Genomic DNA, 20736 nt, shown 5'->3' on the forward strand with positions numbered 1-20736 from the left:
ACTGCTGAGCCCTCAAACCTGCTGCGTCAGAACACCCTAAGAAGGCTATGAACCCCTGAGCATCCTCTCCCGGCAATCCTGACAGACTAGGCCCCTGGTGAGGCTGTGCCACTGTTTCCTGCAGGTTACTTACAGCACTATAAAAAGTACAGGGCCTGGGTTCCATCCCCGGTACCAAAACAGAAAAGACAAACAACAACAAAAGCAGAGGGATTCTAAGCCACGGATGTGCTTGCCTGGTAAAGTCAGTCTTCAAGGCACCAGTCCCTGCATATTGTTTGGCACAGGCATTTGCATTGTCAGCCCAAGCTGTAAACAAAAAAAATTGAAAAAATGGTTGATGATGACTACAATGACCACATTCAAACTAGCAATTCACTTCAAATTTTGAGCAACTCTGCCTCTATTAAACAAAGTACCTACCGTTTTTGTAAATCTTCTCAAATTCATCTTGTTCTTCGATCTTTTGTCCCACATGTAAAACTCCTAGTCTCTGGAATAAGAACCACATCCGTATTTATGTGTAACAGATGTTGGCAGATACAGTTCAGGAACAGAAGCAGCCAGTCCCCAAATCTTATTATATGCTTCCTTGGCTACTGACTAGTACTATGAACAGATATATTCTCTACAGTGCTATTTAAAAGCCCCAAAATGACATCTTAAATGGCATAACTATCATTCATTAAAAGTGATGATTACACAGAGCCATTAAAAAAACTATGATTACATAAATGCTAAAGAAAAATAGCAAAACTAAACTGCATAAGTGTACTGACTGTGGTTATGGAAAATGATTAAGACAGAGTCAGATTAAGGTGGAGCAATTAACATTTTTGGTCAAGGTAAAAGGTCCTTTCATTTTTTTGCAACATCCTTTCTCAATTTAAAAAAAAAATCATAGCTGGGCACCAGTGGCTCATGGTTCAAAGCCAGCCCAGGCAAGAAAGTCCGTGAGACTCTTCTCCAATGAACCATCAAACTGGAAGTGGAACTGTGTAGCTCAAAGTGGAGAACACTAGCTTTAAGCAAAAGAGCTTAGGATCATTGCTCAGTCCCAGAGTTCAAGCCACACAAAGACAAGAAGGAGAAGAAGAAGAAGAAGTGGAAGAGGAAGAAGAAGAAGAGGAGGAGGAGGAGGAGGAGGAGGAGGAGGAAGAGAGGAAGAGGAAGAAGAGGAAGAGGAGGAAGAAGAGGAGGAGGAGGAGGAGGAGGAAGACGACGATGACAACGACAGAGAAAGAAGAAAGAAGAAAGGAGGAGGAAGAATTCATAGTGTGGCACCGGTGGTTCACGCCTGTAATCCTAGCTACTCAGGAGGCTGAGATCTAAGCAGTGCAGTTCAAACCAACCCTGGGCAGGGAAGACCTGTGAGACTCATTTCTAAATACCCAAAAAGCTCCAAGTGGAACTGTGGCTTAAGTGGTAGAGCACTAGCAAAAGAAGAGAAGGGGCAGCTCCAGGCCCTGAGTTCAAGCCCCAGAAAAGGCAGCAAAAAATAATAGTAATTCATACCTGAAGCTGGGCCTGAAGTGAACGTCGAGCTAACAAACTCTGGATCACATTCGTTCTATCTAAACAATCCATGCAATTGCTGCGGAAGACACCTTCCTGGTTTGTCACCACTTTGCCAGTAGAGTCTACTAGAAAATAACTAAAACATATTTGTATAAACACTCTCATACCAAAGTAGGTCACACCTACAAGTGACTCACTTCTTGACATATAGGCCCCATTTCAATGATGCTGTCATCCTAGTTACTCAGGAGGCTGAGATCTAAGAATCGTCATTCAAAGCCAGCCAGGGAGACTCTTGTTTCCAATTAACCACCAAAACACTGGAAGAGGCGCTGTTGCTCAAAGTGGTAGAGCACTAGCCTTGAGCAAAAGAGCTCAGGGACAGCAGCCAGGCCCTGAGTTCAAGCCCCATGACTGACAAAAAAAAAAAAGTTACAAATTAAAAGGCCAAACGGGAATGGATGGCCAGACATATTTCAATAGGGGTCAGAGTGTGAGTGGCTGGTGTAAAATGGCTACAAATCCAAATGGCTATATCATGAAGAGGTCATCACATCTCACAGAGGTGAAAAGTAGAGTTGGGAATATTGTAAAGGTTGCTATGGGCATCGATCTTGTTTCCCAGGGCCAGAGTGGTTTCCTTAGCATAACTATCCCAACTATATCCTTAGGTTTTATGGACCCTGTGTAACCCATATCAGAACCCCTGCTTGCTTGATAAAAATGAACCTTCTTGGCTTTGAGATTAACCGAATCAGAATCTCTGAAGCAAGTTTCAGGTGTTCTGCATTAAAAACATTTTTTCTTCTTTTCAGATGAGTAACATATCAATAAGACAAAGTGTAAAAAGAAGAACAGTGTTATTTGAAAAATCATTTTCCCGGGGCTGGGAAGGTGGCTCAGTGGTAGAGTGCATGTCTTGCATGCATGCAGCCCTGAGTTCAATTCCTCAGCACCACGTAAGCAGAAAAAGCTGGAAGTGGCACTGTGGCTCAAGTAGTAGGTAGCTAGCACTGAGCTGAAGAGCTGAGGGACAGTGCCCAAGCCCAAAATTCAGGCCCCACAACTGACCAAAAAAAAAAAAAAAAGGGAAAAATCATTTTCCCTTTCTCCTCTCACTCAGCTATCTGAACTGAGGCAAATGATAGTTACAGTTTTTGTGTGCTCTCTCTTTCTAACAAGCTCTTCAGATAGTTCTGTTAATCAAAAATCTGACAAAATACTGACAGCAAAATACTGACAGCAAAATACTGACAGAATGTTTTCTTGTTAGGCTTCATACCTTAGGTAGCTTCCTAGCTGTGTAATATTGGTGTTTTGTTTTGTTTTTCACCCACAAAATGGAGGTGACATCAGCACCATTAGGCTGCTCTAAGGTTTGAATGAGATAAAGCATGATGCATACACCCACCAAAAAAGCACTTAGCACACAGTGTAAGAGGATACTAGATATAGAGGGCATGGATATTTGGTAAAAATCAAGACTGAAATTCTTTCCCAAATGACTAAAGGATGGAAGATGGACAATAGGTTCATTAAGGGCTAGGCAGAAATCATGATCTTAGAAGAGGGGTCTAACTCCACGATTGCTCATGCAGAATGAGTGACGTTGGTTTCTAGCTGGTGTACATTCATGTGTACGCAAGTGTGTGACGGTATCCCACGAGTACTCAATGTGCAGTAGATGATATTTTGATCCTGCCGCTTCAGCTTCCTGGAAGCTAAGATTGCAGGCACATGCCTGACATTGTAGAAGGACTCTTCTTTCCAATAAAAATTTAAGCAACAAAACAGTTTACACAAGCACTAACAATCCAGTGTGAACTAGCATTGTAATCTTCTGGACAACACATAATAAATACGACTGAGCTATACACACACACCTTTCTTTTACCTCCACAAGAAAATAATGGGGCTTACCTTAGTTCATCCTGCATTTCTGCTACCTGATCCAATAAAACACTCAGTCGGTCCCATCTCATATTTTTACATTCCTTATGGAAGTCAAAGGCAATGTACCTACCAAAAAAAAAAAGATGAGGAACTTGACAAGAAAGCATGCATTTTTCTTTTACAAATAAGATCTCTTTATGAGAACATAGATATTTCTTACAAACACTAGGGCCTATTTTATTCTGGACTTACTACTAATACACATAGATACACAACACTCTCATGCTCATAGCTATAGATATATATATATAATACACACAATATATACATATACGCTGTACATACACTAACAGACACATATAAACACACCCACATTTGTTTCAGAAGTAGGGGAGCAATGTAGGCTAGAGTGCCGTAGTGAGGGGTGCACACTGAAGGGCACAGTCCAACTAAGGATGGAGTGTTTCTTTATTCTCTTCCATTATGTGCAAAAAAGTATTAATAGAGTTCCTTTTTGTTGTTTTCCAAATTAAATTAAGATGCTCAATTGTCAGACTCAATCTGGCACTCAGAAGATTAGGTTGAGTATCTTTCAGCTCTAGGGGTTATGAGAAGTACAGAGGTGACACAGTCTCTATGTGTCAGTGACTGGTCATCCTAGCAAAGAATCACCCTCCCCTCTCACTACTGATACATTGTACATGTGGCTCTACTTGGTTTCATGAGTTTCTGTCTTTACTCTGTGATGCTAAAAACTCCAAATTCCTTCAGACAACTCTAGGGGCAAAGAATACCTACGGGAACCTTCTGAGACAGAGGGCTTTCACTAGGGGTTTATCGTGGAGACCAAAGGCAAACGTTTTTTTCCCCAGTACAAACATGCTGTACCCCAACTAGAGAAATTCAGGCTTTCAGGTCTGATGACATAGAGCTGTTGAACTGCACGAGAAAAACTTACATTTTTCTCCTAGGTTCATTATATTATTCCACTTAGTGAACTTAATTGTTTACACAGGTTACAGCAATTTCTCTCCTAAGTAATGCAGTATCTTTGTTGTTGTTGTTTCGGAAGGGAGTTTTTCCCAAATGCTCCTGGGTACTTCTTACTCAAGCACGCCCCTCCCATCTCAGTTTCCTGCCACAGTGGGCTGACTTCTAACCCCCCACCTCATGTTTCGGGATCCCCAGCTTTTCACAAGAATGCATGCGCAGTTCAACGATTGCCTACTGAAGAGCAGGACAGGGAAAGGTGCTACTCCAGACAGGTTCACTAGGTAAGACCTGCACAGCTGCAGCTCAGATGATAACAATAAAAGGCCCACCAAGAAATGGAAAGTCTTGACGGAATGGCTACTGCCTCAAAACGCTTCCCAAGGAGGTACCTGATCATTCCACTTCCCAAGGAAGACACCATTGTGGCAAAGGTCTGCTCAAGAGGCTTCTCTGAGCCCTTCTGGTTTATCTGTAAAAAAAATAAAAACAAAACACCATAGCTTTCAGTTTATTTAGAGAGACAGAATATTATCAGGTAAACAAGGAAGCTCTCAGCTCTCTTTCTGGCAGAGAAACATTAATTTTAAAAGGAAGTGGGGGAACAGTAGCTGTCTGAACCAGTTTTGCAAAAGCTCTGCAGAAACAAAAGTTTTTTTTTTGTTGTGTTTTCCCCCCCAGTCATGGGGCTTGAACTCGGAGTCTGGGCACTGTCCCTGAGCTCTTTCACTCAAGGCTAGCACTCTACCACTTTAAGCCACAGCACCCTTCTGATTTTTGAGTGGTCAGTTGGAGATAAAGAGTCTCACAGGCACTTTTCTGTCTAGGCTGGCTTTGAACTGGGATCCTCAGATCTCAGACTCCTAAGTAGCTAGGATTACAGGCATGAGCCAGCAGCACCCAGCAGAAACAATGGTTTATAGCAACCAACTAAATACCTGATCAAGAAGATTGGCAAACGAACTCTCTAAACTGTAGAAAAACTCTGTGGTGTTTTTATTTATCCTTCTTCCACTTCTCCCCAGGGTGAAAAACTTAAGTCTTCAAAGAGCGGTAACCTTGCTCTTAGTTCCCCTTTGCTGAGCCAGGGAAATCAGGCCAAACCTGCTTTGCAAATACACCTATTCTATCTGGAAGACTTTACTATCTCATCTCTGTCTTGCGTAACTGTTGAGAACAGGTGGGAAAAATACTAAGACACTCCTTGTAAAAGTGGCGACAGGACTAAAAGAAAACCAAGGCCTGGAGCAAGAGATTTTGGATAGAAGCATACAACAGAGCACCTAAAGGTTGTAGAAGGAGGGAAGGGGGAACATTCAAAAGAAGCAATGTACACGAAAAGGGTTTTTAAAAGCTACCCACATATTCAGGCAAGAGGCATTTACACAAAAGTCCTAAATGACTTTAAAATTTTCCTTCAGACAACTCCTTAGTCTTGAAATAAGCCTGTTGGAAAAGAATGGGAGACAGGGCTGTTCTCTTGATTTGTTTTTTTTTTTGTAAATTTTGTTAAGACTTTTTAATTGCTAGAATTCACTTGGCCACACATTAACTGAATGCAGCAAAAGGAAGAAAGACATCAAATGAGCATAAATGACAAGGAAAAATCTTTGCTGAAGTAGTTCAGAAGAGTCTTGCAGTCAGGCACCTATGGCTCACACCTGTAATCCTAACTACTCAAGAGGCTGAGATCTGAGGATTGCAGATTGAAGCCATACCAGGAAGGAATTAACCACCAGAAAACTGGAAGTAGCACTGTGGCTCTAAGTGGTGGAGTGCTAGCCTTGAGCAAAAAATTCTCAGGCTCTGAGTTTAAGCCCCATGACTGACAAAAAAAAAAAAAAGGAAAAAAGAAAACTCTCGCAACAAGTAGATTATTACAATCTTTAACAATCAAAATGAAAATAGCAAACTCTGGGAAAGGAGAAAACTGACTTCCAGTTACCACACTGTAAGTTGAACACATAATTTTTTTAAAAAGGACAAGCCAGGCATGGGTGGCTCATGTCTACAATCCTAGCTACTCAGGAGGCTGAGATCTGAGGATCATGGTTCAAAGTCAGTCTGGGCAGTAAAGTCTGTGAGACTCTTATCTCCAATTAACCACCAGAAAAACAGAAGGGGCACTGTGGTTCGAGTGGTAGAGCACTCACCCTGAGCATCAAGAGGCTTGGGGATGGCACCCAGGTCCTGAGTTCAAACCCCCAGACCAGCAAACAACAACTACAACATCAAACCCTCGAGGAGAGGAGAGGAGAGGGAAAGAGACAGGGAGAAAGAAAGAGAAAAATACAAGAGCCAGGCACCAGTGGTTCACACATGTAATCCTAATCCTAGCTAAACTCAGAAGACTGAAACCTGGAGGACTGAGGTTTGAGGCCTGCAGAGACAGTAATCTGCAAGATTCCCCCAATTAATCAACAAAGTGCCTAATGGAGGTATGGATCAAGTGGCAGAGCACCAGTTGTCAGCAAGAAAGTCCAGAAAGACCCTCAATTCAAGCCCCAATACCAGAAAGAAAGGAAGGGAGGAGAGTAGGAGGGAAAAATACAAGAAACTTACCAGATTGATTATGATTTGTTTTCCATAAATAATTACTTGTGAATCAAAATGCCTTTGGAAACCATCCATCTAGAGGGGAGGAAAGGTATATTATTTACAAAGTTAAATTATTGAAAAAACATTTTTTCTTCAGTTGTGGGGCTTGAACTTGGGGCCTGGGCGCGCTATCCTTGAGCCTCTTTGAGCTCAAGACTAGCACTCTACCGCTTGAGCCACAGCACTACTTCCAGTTTTTGAGTGGTTAATTCAAGATTAAGAGTCCTGGGGCTGGGCAGGTAGCTCAGTGGTAGAGTGCTTGCCTTGCATGCTTGAGGCCCTGGGTTCGATTCCTCAGCACCACATAAGCAAAAAAGAAAAAAGCCAGAAGTTGACGCTGTGGCTCAAGTGGTAGAGCGCTAGCCTTGAGCTGAAGAGCTAAGGGACAGCGCCCAGGCCCAGAGTTCAGGCCCCATGACCAGACGGCCCCCCACCAAAAAAAAAGAGTCCCATGGGGACTTTTCTGCCCAGGCTGGGTTTGAACTGCAATTCTCAGATCTCAGCCTCCTGAGTAGATAGGATTATAGGCGTGAGCCACCAGCACCTGCCTTTGAAATATTTTTTAAATAGTGCTTTTTAAACATTTAAAATGTTTCTTTAAATGTCTGATTTCTATGCTGAATGATGTCAGGATGGGGACTGTGTCTTCTGGATATGCTATATACCACTAATAAATATACTAGTAAGCCATTTTATTCTGAGCTACAATTTAATTCTGCATACAACCTTAATCGAATCTACTAAGTATTCTAGACAGCACAAGTTACAAATCTGGCCTTGCCACTCCATCACTGTCTAGCCACCCATCTGCCATATCTAACATGTCATCTATTTAGGGTCTAAAAGATACCAAATTCTCATTAACAGGGAATAATATGTGCTCTATAGAACTAAAATGCTACCTCAATTCTATTTTTAGTCAAAGAGAAAGAAAATGTACTGAAGATACATACATGATTTGCTACTTTGTTGATCTGTGGCAATGGTTTGTACTTGAGATTGGGTCTTTGAGACCAGAAAACAGGTATTGATCCTCGGGTCTAAAAGAAAAGAAACATATAGTAAGAACACACACACACACACACACACACACACACACACACACACACACACTTGTCCTTCTCAACTTATTGTCAACAGTACAGGTACTAACACTTTCGTAAAGGAAAAAAATAATACAACCTCCTAGCTATGACAGTGGTCAATATGAACACACTTAATTTGTAGGAATATGCTCATAAAACAAATTTTCCTCCTAACTTCATATGCATAGGACATGTGTAGATAATGCCCCTAAACTAAAAGAAGTTCCACAAGGGAAAGTTAACAACAAAGTTAGCTACATAACTTGGCGTTCTTAATGGAGGATGTTTATGAATACGTGCCTTATATGTAGCTACTAATACCGCAGAGAAGGTAGTATGATCAACTCCATAGGGAGGCAACAGAGGAGAAGTATTATATCACACTGACATATAAAGAGGGGGAAATAGCACTGTAGCTCACAGTGGTAGAGCACTAGCCTTGAGTGCAAAAGCTCACAGACAGTGCCCAGGCCTTGAGTTCTAGCCCCACAACCAACAACAGCAGCAGCAACAAAAAGAAGTATAAAGAGGTATCACTACCCCAGGTTAAGTGCACAGGGTTAAAGAGAGGAGTGTGATGCTAGATTTCCATAACTTTCAAATCTCCTTCCCTAATACCTCTCCTTTAGGGATTTCACTTACACACTGGTAACGTCTGCAGGGGCGTGCCAGATTAATGAACACCTTTTTATTGACTAAATTTTTTTCTACATTGTAAACAAAGATAGGACCTAAGGAAGAAGAGGAATGGGAGGGAAGGGAGGAAAACCTCAACATGACCAGTAAGTACCATCAAGCAGAAAAGGCACCTGGCTACTACATAGAAACATGAACTTTACCTGTACAAATGAAGCCTTGCTACCATTGTAATGCACAATTTGCTCTGTTTCTACAAAGTTAGCTGCATGGCCTTCAGAATCAATTCCTAAGTTGAAAAAAAAAATTATGAGCTAATTATTTAGTATATAAGAAACATTTTCATTCGTTCAGCTTAACTTAGAATTAATTCAGTTCAAAGTAATGGGAAAGTACTTATAAAATAAAAAAAATTCAAACTAATGTATATAGTACAAGACCAAAAGGTTGCCAGGCGCCAGTGGCTCACACCTGTAATCCTAGGTACTCAGGAGGCTGAGATCTGAGGATCTCGGTTCAAAGCCAGCCCAGGCAGGAAAGACCGTGAGACTCTTATCTCCAATAAACCACTAGAAAACCGGAAGTGGGGCCGTAGCTCAAGTGGTAGAGTGCTTGCCTTGAACTGAAGAGCTGAGGGACAGCACCCAGGCCCAGAGTTCAAGCCCCACAACTGACAAAAAAAAAAAAAAAAGAAGACCAAAAAGCTAATAGAAACTCTCTTATTTAAATAGAGTGAGGAGCAATAAGACCATTAAAAAACAGACTAGTTGGTTGTCTTTTTTGGTAGTGGGGCTTGAACTCTGCGCCTGGGCACTGTCCCTCAGCTCTTCAGCTCAAGGTGAGCGCTCTACCACTTGAACCACAACGTTACTTCTGGTTTTCTGGTGGTTAACTGGAGATAAGAGTCTCACAGACTTTCCTGCCCAGGCTAGCTTTGGACCACAATCCTTAGATCTCAGCCCGCTTCTCATTTTTTAATATATTCAAATTTCCTCTAAAAAGTACTCAAAGCCAAGCACTGGTGGCTCACGTCTGTAATTCTAGCCACTCAAGAGGCTGAGATCTGAGGACCGTGGTTCAAAGCCAGCCCAGGCAGGAAAGTCCGTGAGACTCTTATCTCCAATTACCCACTAGAAAACCAGAACTGGCATTGTGGCTCAAGTGGTAGAGCGCTAGCCTTGAGCTGAAGAGCTCAGGGACAGCATCCAGGCCCAGAATTCAGGCCCCCCAACCGACAAAAAAAAAAACAACAAAACACAACTTTGTGAGATGTGTTGAAGTTACTGAAAACTGTACTGAGTTCAGCTGTACTTTCAGGAATCTAGCAAACACCTTAACTCCTGGTAGAGTGCTTGCCTAGCATGCATGAAGCCCTGAATTCAATTTTTCAGTACCACATATACAGAAAAAGCCAAAAGTAGTTCTGTGGCTCAAGTGGTCGAGTGCTAGCTTTGAGCAAAAGAAGCTCGGGAACAGTGCCCAGGCCCTGAGTTCAAGCCCCAGGACTGACAAAAATAAAACATAAAAACAAATCAGTCTACAATGTTACATGAACATTTGCAAAGTAATTACAGTAGCTGGAGAAGGCTTATACTAACTAGGATATTAGGCTACCAAATAATTACACAAAGTACAAAAGTTTAGTTGTGTAACCTATGACATCCCAAGACAAACATCAGTGACAGACATGACCCACTTTTGAAAAACTGACAAAAACCCATCTCACCTCTTACGTAATAGCGCACACCAGCTCTGAAACAACTCCTCCTGGAGATGAGAATCCAATCAAAGTATTTTCCATTAATAGAACATGAGTGCATAGTAATAACTTAACTATGTTAAGAAAAAGATAACATAGAAAAATACATACTATCTTTAGATTCAATTTGAATCTATTTACTCTAGTAAGAATGCTTTAGGAGAGTAGAGGATAAGAAACTATGCACATCTCCTCAGTACTATAAACTTCAAAGGTAAAGGTGTACCAAGTCAGCACACCTATAATGACTTATGACCACAGTGAAGCGCTTTACTATAGTTTCTACTTAAATGTTTTCCATCACTGATACCTTCATCCACTTCCTAAATGTACAGAACTGAATACTAATCATGTCACCAAAAATCCTACTCTGAATGAAAAATGTAAGATAGATTAACCTTCAAGAGAATGAAAAGAAGAAGAGGAAGAGAGAGAAAAAAGAACATGCAGGCTACTACAGGGCTTCAGTGGCTCATGCCAGTAATCCTAGCTACTCAGGAGGCTGAGACCTAGAGGATCACTGGCTTGAAGCTAGCCCCGGCAGAAAAGGCCACAAGACACCATCTCCAATGAACTAGCAAAATGCTAGGTGGAGGGAATGGCTCAACTGGTAGAACATCAAGCAAGAAATCCAACTGAGAACTCAAGGCCCTGAGTTTAAACCCCCAGACCAGCTCTCTCCCCCCGCCCCCCCCCCCACACACACATTTTGCATTTGCATTATGGTTTTTCCCTAAGCATTAAGATGGTGCTCTATTTTCATTTTTCCATCACTGTTTTCAAATGGCAAGTATTATTTTAAATTTTACTTCTCTCTCAAGATGCTGGTCACCATAATTCTGGAGCTCCACATTTTATATTAGTAGTCAGGAAAGACTTCATGGGAAGTCATTTTCTTTAAATCACCAGTCTGAAAATGCTTGCACAGAGACGGTAATTCAGTCTGGAGAGTTCTTTTTTTTTTTTAATGATTGTTTTTAATTAGTATGGTAATATTTTACAACCCCAAGTTTAATTTTCTGAATAGTTATTTCTACCAACCCTGAAATGCTCTTCCCATGCCAGATCTGTTACTGTTTCTACATCTGCCTTATAAGATGTAAATAAAGCCTGCTCGAGTACCATTATATAAGGATACAGCCATGTAACACTGGAAGAGCAAAGCGATGGACCTGAAACAAAGATAACACAGTTTGAAGAATGAGCATACCTGAAAAATAAATCAGTAAATAAAACCAGAAGCATTGTGTAGGATTTGTTTACACTCAGGGAAGTAATAGATAAACATAACTAGGTAGTACATTCATATATAACTTTTTTTTTCTTGTAACTGTCCTAGGGCTTAAATTTGGGACTGGACACTGTACTTGAGCTGTTTTGCTCAAGGCTAGCACACTTAATCTCTGTCATAGCTCCACTTCTAGCCTTTTGGTAGTTAATTGGAGATAAGTCCCTCAGGCTTTCCTGCCCGGGATGGCTTAGAAGCATGATCCTCAGATCTCAGGCTCTTTGAATAGCTAGCATTAAAAGCATGACTAGTTATAGCCCAGCTATAACTTGTCATTTTAAAGAAAAGTCTATTATTACATCATGTATGCAGTACAATTGTTGGGGCTTGGACTGTCACTCATTTTGGAACAACAGTAATATGAAGTTGCAGAAGGATTATGTCCTTCCTGAACTGTTCATAGTCTCTGCCTATAATAATTTTACTCTTCCTGGGGAAAAGACTGTCCTTGCAAACAGTCTACAGCTCAAGCTATGCTTTACCCAAAAGCATAGCAAATGGCAAGAAACAAAATACTACCCAGTCATCAGTGGCTGACGCCTGTAATCCTCAGGAGGCTGAGATCCGAAGATCACAGTTCAAAGCTAGCCAGGAGGAAAAAGTCCGTGAGACTCTTATCTCCGAGGAACTATTCAGAAAAAGCCAGAAGTGGCACTGTGGCTCAAGTGGTAGAGTGCTAGCCTTGAATACAAAGAGGCTCAAAGAGAGTGCCCAGGCCCTGAGTTTAAGCCCCGGAACTGGCGGAAAAAAAAAAAAAAAAAAAAGGAAACAAAACATACAAATCTACTTCCCTGAAAGTTGTGTGTGTGCGCGTGCACGTGCACACGTTCAAGTGTCTTTCCAGCTGGGCCTGCTTCTTGTGCCCATTTGTGTAAAGAAAGGACAGACACGAGTGGCATCTGGGTATGTCTGAAGGCAGTCACGTGTCCCCAGGAAGACATGTGCAGACATAGCACTGGCCCCTCAATTCTTCATGAAGGCTTCTGTAAGTGTTATGGTTCAAATCTTAAATGTCTTTCAAAAGCCATGGTTAAAGACCATGCCTTGAGAGCAATTTGGCGATGGCTGAGATTTTAGGGGTTATCTAGTGGAAGCTAATTAGGGGTTAGGCATGGAAGGAGACATTGGACCCTACACTGGGGGTCTATAACCAGCTGTTACTGGTGCTGGCCCATCCCCCTCTTGCTCTCTAAAAGGTGACCAGTCTGCTCTACTGTGTGCCCCTAAACTTGCTCCTCTGCTCCACCCCAGGCTCAAACACAGGGGACAGCAAATAATGGGTCAAACCTGGGAAATCATGAAGCAAAACAGACATTTAATCTTTTTGTCTGTTTATTATAGCAACAGAAAGCTGTCACAGTAGAGTAGCACAGGAAAATAATAAGGTTCTTTAACCTAGAGTAATATGAGAAGGTAGAACTGGATCAAAGTATAAATATTACAGTTAGGGCTGGGAAGGTGGCTCAGTGGTAGAGTGCTTGCCTTGCATGCTCAAGGCCCTGGGTTCGATTCCTCAGCACCACATAAGCAAAAAGAAAAAAGCCGGAAGTGGCGCTGTGGCTCAAGTGGTAGAGCGCTAGCCTTGAGCTGAAGAGCTGAGGGACAGCGCCCAGGCCCAGAGTTTAGGCCCCACGACCGGACCCCCCCCCAAAAAAAATATTACAGTTAAACTGGGCACCGGTGGCTCACTCCGGTAATCCTAGTTACTCAGGAGGCTGAGATCTGAGGATCGTGGTTTAAAGCCAGCTCAGGCAGGAAAGGCTATGAGACTCTTATCTCCAATGAACCACCAGAAAATCAGAAGTGATGCTGTGGCTCAAGTGGTAGAGCGCTAACCTTGAGCTGAAGAGCTGAGGGACAGTGCCCAGGCCCAGAGTTCAAGCCCCATGACCGACCAAAAAAAAAGTTAAATCAGAATTACCCAAATCCCTGGTAATTAAATAGTTATTTATAAAATGCATTCAAACTTGGGTATGCAGACTTGAGTTAGGGTGCATTACCTCCAACTGAGCAGACAGCTCTCTAAGAAGATGTCCATTCCAGACAAACCGTTGATCTGCCTGAGGAAAATTTTAAAACTTATTAAAATAGCTTGAGTGTCCCCAGAAAGAAAAATCGCCCCCATCAATGCTTCCATATGGGGGCTACAAGCAGGTTTCTTTGACACACCCCAAACAGAACTCATTCTGCTCCCTTAACCCACCATTTCTGTCTCTGCCTCATGCCATTCAGAAACCTGGGAGGCCTTCAGGGTCTTTTTCCCTCTTATAGTAAGCAATTGCTAAGTACTAGGTCTCCTTCACAGCACATGTTCTGTCCTACAGACCTACTCTCAGCATCCCTGGTGAACACTCAGCCAGCTCCCTGGCCTCCAGTTCAGGTGGCGACTCCCAAACTGGCCCCTCAGGGCTGCAGGAGTTCTCCCTCTTGTCAGCTCCAAATTCTTCAGTGCCTGTTACCCAGGACCCACATCCTTGCCTGGCCTTACTGGGCCGGGGATCTGGCAGTCCTAGCTAAGTCTCTGACCTCACCTCCTGCCTCTGTGATTCTGTGACGTTCTCCTACAGATACAGAGGAACATCCTTAAACAGTGAAACACAAGATCCTCTTGCTTTGCCTCCTGAGTGCTAGGATTATAGATGTGAAACTTCTGTACTCAGTTACATGAGATTTCTGACTACCTACTCCAATAATTCTCGCTTGGCTGTGTATGTACAGAGATTCTAAGGTCCTCAATTTGAGATTGTGGTAAATATCTGAAACATAATTCTAACAGTCAAGAATACAAAAAATCAAAATAGGGCAAGAGGTGTAGCATAGTGGTAGAGTATAGCCCTTGGCTAACACATCCAAGGAAGGAAGGAAGGAAGGGAAGAAGGAACAAAGTCAAAATCCGCACAAATTTTCATGGGTGAAAAAGACATGTTCCTTTCCTTAAAAACTAAATCAAAATAACTGAAGATCAAACTTACCCTTTCCAAGAGACTCATCTCTTGGAACTCTGGACTAGTGTTAGACAGCCGCTGCAGAGTATGGGTCAAGTCATATGTTGTTGAAAAGTAAAATCCATCCGTACTCAAGACATGATTTAGCATTGCTAGGAAAGTTTTATTATCTTGTAACTGTAAATGAGAGAGAAAAAGAACTCAGTCTATTTTATGGCTAAAGGAAATCTGTCAACATGAGAAAAGAACAAAAATTAAATTAAGTCCAGCCCCATAAAATGGCACTGGGGTGCTTCTTATTTCCCCAGAAGTCAGGGGTGTTCCATAAACAGCCTGGGCTTTATTATATACCGAGAGCAAGATGAGGACTTCCGCTTTCTGATCCCTTCACAACATTTGCTCTAAACAACAGAAAAGCTATTTGAACAAGTGGTTCAAGCAATACCTCAGGTTATGGCCCACTGTGTAGAGAGACACTGTACAGATTCCCTTTCATCTTCACAACCCTGCTTGGTTAGCATATGGGCAAATGAAACAGATATTCACAAGGGCCCAGTAATAAGAGAGAAAATATAAAGACATTAACATTACCTTCATTAACATATCTCACCTGAATATCAGTTAAGTGCAACATTGTCTTCTTATAAGAAAGGATATCAAACTCTGTTGCTTTCCATATTACATGATTGAAAAATTCACCTACTTTAGTCTTTTTGGTAATGACAATAAGATAATTACCTGCAAAAAGTATAGAAAACACACATAACTATAAAAATGCAAGGGTGGGGCTAGGAGGGAACTCAGTGGTAGCCTGTGCTTAGCATGTGTAAAACCCTGGCTTCTGGCTCTAGCACCACAAATACATACACATGCCAAAACTAAAGGAAGAGACTCTTACCAAAGTAAGAGGCCTTCTTTTTAAACTTTAATGGCTGGCAGAATGAAACTACATTGGTCAGATAAAAAGTGCCTTGTTGTTTTTTGTTTGTTTGGTTTTTTTTGGCCAGTCTTGGGGCTTGAACTCAGGGCCTGGGCACTGTCCCTGAGCTTCTTTTCCTCAAGGATAGCACTCCACCACTTGAGCCACAGGGCCACCCCTGTCTTTTTCTGTTTTCATGTGGTACTGAGGAATCAAATCCAGGGCTTCATGTATGCTAGGCAAGCACTCTGCCACTAAGCCACATTCCCAGACCAAAGCGCCACTTTCTAAAGCAATCTTAGGATTTATGAATACAAAGATCAATATATTATTTAGAAAAATTCCTACTGAGGTCATCAGTTTGTTTTTTTTTTTCTCAAAAAGATAAAAGCAAAACCTTTCTGATAACCAAACCCAGCCATCTCAGCAGGCAGAAGGCAGAGGTACAAAATAACTCAAGAATTCTCCTGCCACCCCTAAGGCGCACAGACCTCTGCTCATCATCTGCCAGCATAACGCAATTACAAGTGATGAGCTGACTACTGCAGGGAAATGCCTCCAGTACACCACTCCTGTCCCTTACACCCATCTCCATGTAGGCAAATGTGCTGCTGTAAGGTAACTACAGGTCATACAATACTACAAGGATGCGAGGTTAGGGATCAAGTCATCACAGTGCAATATGCATCTTGATCCTGGCTATCTTTTCCTCCATCAAATAGCAACAGGAGGCTAAATAAACTCAGAAAATCAGGATGTAAAGCCAGCCTAGGAAGAAAAGCCTCTGGCACTCCACTGTGTCCAAAATAACCAGAAAAGGCTGAGCTGAAGGCACAATTCAGTTGGTGGAGCACCAGCCAAGCAAGCAGAGCTGAGCATGTGCAAGGCTCTGAGTTTGCCAGCAAAAAATAAATTAAAAGGGTTGCAGGCCTGGACCTGTATGCACTGAGTTTAAAAACAAACAAACAAAACAACAACAAAAAACCCTAATGGGAGAACAACAAAGGAGGGGGGTAACAGTGCTTGACAAGAAAGATACTCATTACCTTACTCATGTAACTGTACCCTCTGTACAGCACCTTTACAATAAAATAAAATAAAAAAAACCTAGTATACCTCCAAAAAGAAAATTATTTGTGTAATGTTTACAAACAAGACCAAGCTACCAGCACAACTATGTTTATTGCAGCATTATTTACCATAGCTCAGATACGGAACCAACCCAGATGCCCCTCAGTAGATGAATGGATCAAGAAAATGTGGTATATATACACAATGGAATTCTATGCCTCCATCAGAAAGAATGACACTGCTCCATTTGTTAGGAAATGGAAAGACTTGGAAAAAATTGTATTAAGTGAAGTAAGCCAAGCCCAAAGAAACATAGGTCCCATGGTTTCCCTTATTTGCAATATCTAGTATATGTATGAGTCAAGCAGAAAAGGTCAGATAATGTGAAGTTAGGAAAATGAACCCTTAGATATGTATTTAAATGTTTTTTTTTCTTTCATGCATTTGTTTCTAACGCATTTATAAGATTATTTTCTTTGTTGCTTTGTATGTCCCTCCCCCACAGTATAACCCCTCCTTTTACTATATTTGATGTTGGTATAATTTGTGGAGAAGGGGAAAAACAAGTCGTTTAAGGATACAGGTGGACCCGTTGCAACAATGAGAAGTTGTCATGTCGAAACAAACTTTACAACTTTGGTGGGAGGGGAAAGGATTGGGTGAGGAGGGTGGAGGGGGGGTGGGAGGGGTAGGGGGGGGTGGGGGTGGGGGGAGGGGGGGTGGGGGGTGGAGGCTGGGAAGGGTAAACAAAGGAGGAGGCTGCAATGCTTGATAAGAAATGTACTCATTATCTTGCCCATGTAACTGTAACCCCTCTGTACAGTATGTTCACAATAAAAATAAATAAAATAAATAAATAAAAGAAAATTATTTGTGGGCTGGGAAGGTGGCTCAGTGGTACAGTGCTTGCCTTGCATGCCTGAGGCCCTGGGTTCGATTCCTCAGCACCACATAAGAAAAAAGAAAAGAGCCATAAGTGGTGCTGTGGCTCAAGCGGTAGAGCGCTAGCCTTGAGCTGAAGAGCTGAGGGACAGCGTCCAGGCCCAGAGTTCAGGCCCCACAATCGGACCCAAAAAAAAAAAAAAAGAAAATATTTATGTATTCATAGTATTTTCAAAAATGTCCAGCTGACTAAGGATTTCAACTCTACTTTGAGTAAAATCAAACACCAAACCTTTCTTTTAAAATAGAACTTCAGGCTAGGTGCTGGTTGCTCATGCCTGATATCCTAGCTACTCAGGAGGCTGAAATCTGAGGATCACAGTTCAAAGCCTGTCCAGGCAAGAAAGTCCCTAAGATTCTTATTTCAAATTAAGATGGAAGTGGAGCTATGCTCAAGTGGTAGAGCACCAGCCTTTCAGCAAAAAAAAAACTCAGGGACAACACTTAGGCCCTACGTTCAAGCCCCAGGATCAGCACAGAAAGTATTACAACAAAATAAAACTTCAGGACCAGTAGAGTGCTTGGGTAGCAAGTATAGGACTTTGAGTTCCAAATCCAATACCTCCAAAAATAAAAGACTTTCAAGGGTCTGGGCATGGTGGCAAATACCTATTATCCCAGTTATTTTGGAGGCAGAATTAGGAAGATCATAGTCCTAGGATCATAGGCCCAAGACTCTACCTGCAAAATAAACTAAAACAAAAAGAACTGGGCAGGTATGGCTGAAGTGGTAGAGGACTTGCCTAGAGAGCATGAGGCCCTAGGTCAAATTCCATTACCACCAAAAAATATAACAAGAAATAAACAAACCAGAACTCCAGGGAAACAAAATGAACCATTTAGAGAATATTATCTTTAGAAACTAATGACAAATACTCAACTTTGAGATTCATTACCTAAGACATACTATAAAATATATATATGTATATATACATACACATACATATATATAAAATAGTCTAATCAAGGGGGGTTGGGGGGATGGGAGATGGGAAGGGATGGGAAGGGGAAACAAAGGAGGAGGCAACAATGCTTGATAAGAAATGTACTCATTATCTTGTAACCCCTCTATATGGTATTTTCACAATAAAAATAAATAAATAAAAGAAATGCAAATAAAAAAATAGTCTATATCAACTGAATTACCTTGCCATCTTGGCTAAATTTCTCTTACCTGCCACCAGATGGATTGTGCCCAGTATACCAAATATTGGTCTTGTAATAGTTGAAGTAGGAACATCTTTCTTGACTTAAAAAAAAAACAAAACACATTATTTCAACTAAATTAATTTGTCTTATTCTAAGTAGGCAATGTTTCTTCATTCATGTTTCTGTTTTGGCACAGCATAAAGATATCTGCATGACATATAGAGGCTGCCAGCTACTCAGGAGGTACAGAACATGAGGTCGGAGAAACATGGCTTAGTTTCCTCATAAAGTGAACTGTGGGTCATTGCTCATTTCAGCTTTCGGCCTCTAGAAGCTTTACTTAACCTTTAGAGACTCTTATCTCCAATTAACCACCAAAATGCTAGAAGTGGAGCTATGGCTCAATGGTAGCCTCGAGCAGAAAGAAAGCATAGGGACAGCGCTCAGGCCGGAGTTCAAGCTCCATCAAGGCTGGCACTGAAAGAAGAAAGCGGAAGGAGAAGGGGAAGAGAGGAGGGAGGGAGGAAATTAGAGGAAATGAAACAATTTGAACGAGAGTTTAATCTTGACAGGTCAATAGAATGCAAAAATAGGAAAAGAAAAAAGGGATTGTCTTGCCTATCTACATCTAAGAATACAGGGAACGAAAGCAAAGATTCAAGGAGAGAACAAGGAAGAACAGGAGCTTACACACAGGAAAGCATGACTTTTATCAACAATGACCTTATTAATAAAACAGTATCTTATACAATTCATTGCACAATCCCCAAATTTTCAGCCAGTGCATTTCACAAAACATATTTTACTGAATTTTATTCTAAAAAAACAATGCCCCAAGGGGAGGAAAGGAAGTCCCAGTGAAGTAAGTCTATTTTGTTTCAGATCAAATCATCTCTACCCGGGGCTGGGAAGGTGACTCAGTGGTAGAGTGCTTGCCCTGCATGCATGAGGCCCTGGGTTCGATTCCTTAGCACCACAGAAGCAGAAAAAACCAGAGGTGGTGCTGTGGCTCCAGTGGTAGAGTGCTAGCCTTCAGCTGAAGAGCTGAGGGACAGCGGCCAGGCAGACAAAAAAAAAAAATCACCTCTGCCTGTTTCAGACACAGCACACCTTAGGAGAGAAGAGGCTCTGAGAAGACCTACAGTAAAAGAAAGCCGCTCCACTGTTGATTCCAAGGCTTCCCAATGTATATGGCTTAGAAAATTGTTTCTTTCTTTCTTTAAAGCATGTTACCATCCTGAAGCTCATGTTAGGAATACTGCTGTAAACCTAAATAAACCCTGTTCCTCAAAGATAGTACTAACAGTAATTCTGTTTTTTCTATAACTCATTCTGGAAAGTGCCCAACATTCATTCATGTTCTTCATGACCAATTTACTTACCAATGAAAAAATAGGAAGGAGCCAGGTGTGGTGGCACACAACTATAATATCAGCATTCAGGAGGTGGAAACAGAAGAAGCTTAACTTCAAAGCCAATCTGGGCAGAATCACTAGCAAATGTGAGGCCCTTGGTTTAATTCCCAGTACCACAAAAGGCCAGTATGAACTACATAGCAAGACTCTGTCTTTAAAAAAAAAAAAACAAAAAAAAAGGTGGGGTGGACTGCTGGGCGCTGGTGGCTCACACCTGTCATCCTAGCTACTCAGGAGGCTGAGATCTGAGGATCATGGTTCAAAACCAGCTTAGGCAGGAAAGTCCATAAGACTCTTATCTCTAAGGAACTACTCAGAAATAACCAGAAGTGGCCCTGTGGCTCAAGTGGTAGAGCGTCTTGAGCAAAAGAAGCGCAGGGACAGAGCCTAGGCCCAGAAGTCAAGCCCCAGAACTGGCTTAAAAAAAAAAGGGACTGCCTGAGTAGTGAACAGCTGAAAGTTCTGAAAACACTGAGATTATTTGGTAAGCTCCAATGTCCAATGATAGTTATATGTTTTACTAAGTGT

General features: G+C 41.7%; 1 protein-coding gene across 2 annotated transcripts in view; it reads right to left on the bottom strand.

Annotated features, from left to right (window-relative positions):
• Positions 1-20736, bottom strand: part of Sacm1l (SAC1 like phosphatidylinositide phosphatase) — a 41687-nt gene that overhangs the window by 12618 nt on the left and 8333 nt on the right. Inside the window, exons 3-16 of one of the 2 annotated variants that reach the window (XM_042665963.1) lie at positions 18819-18893; positions 15323-15450; positions 14740-14889; positions 13768-13827; positions 11618-11651; positions 10447-10548; positions 8924-9009; positions 7953-8039; positions 6964-7032; positions 4794-4873; positions 3439-3537; positions 1516-1654; positions 424-493; positions 237-309 (exon numbers count right to left, since the gene is read on the bottom strand). In XM_042665963.1, the coding sequence (XP_042521897.1) occupies positions 237-309; positions 424-493; positions 1516-1654; positions 3439-3537; positions 4794-4873; positions 6964-7032; positions 7953-8039; positions 8924-9009; positions 10447-10548; positions 11618-11651; positions 13768-13827; positions 14740-14889; positions 15323-15450; positions 18819-18893 (1252 nt within the window). The remainder of the gene's footprint in view (positions 1-236; positions 310-423; positions 494-1515; positions 1655-3438; positions 3538-4793; positions 4874-6963; positions 7033-7952; positions 8040-8923; positions 9010-10446; positions 10549-11617; positions 11652-13767; positions 13828-14739; positions 14890-15322; positions 15451-18818; positions 18894-20736) is intronic. The other variant, XM_042665964.1, reaches the window with a different exon arrangement.

The sequence above is a fragment of the Dipodomys spectabilis genome, unplaced genomic scaffold (genome assembly GCF_019054845.1).
Source record: "Dipodomys spectabilis isolate Male_0828 unplaced genomic scaffold, ASM1905484v1 ptg000360l, whole genome shotgun sequence".
Taxonomy (NCBI): Eukaryota; Metazoa; Chordata; class Mammalia; order Rodentia; family Heteromyidae; genus Dipodomys; species Dipodomys spectabilis.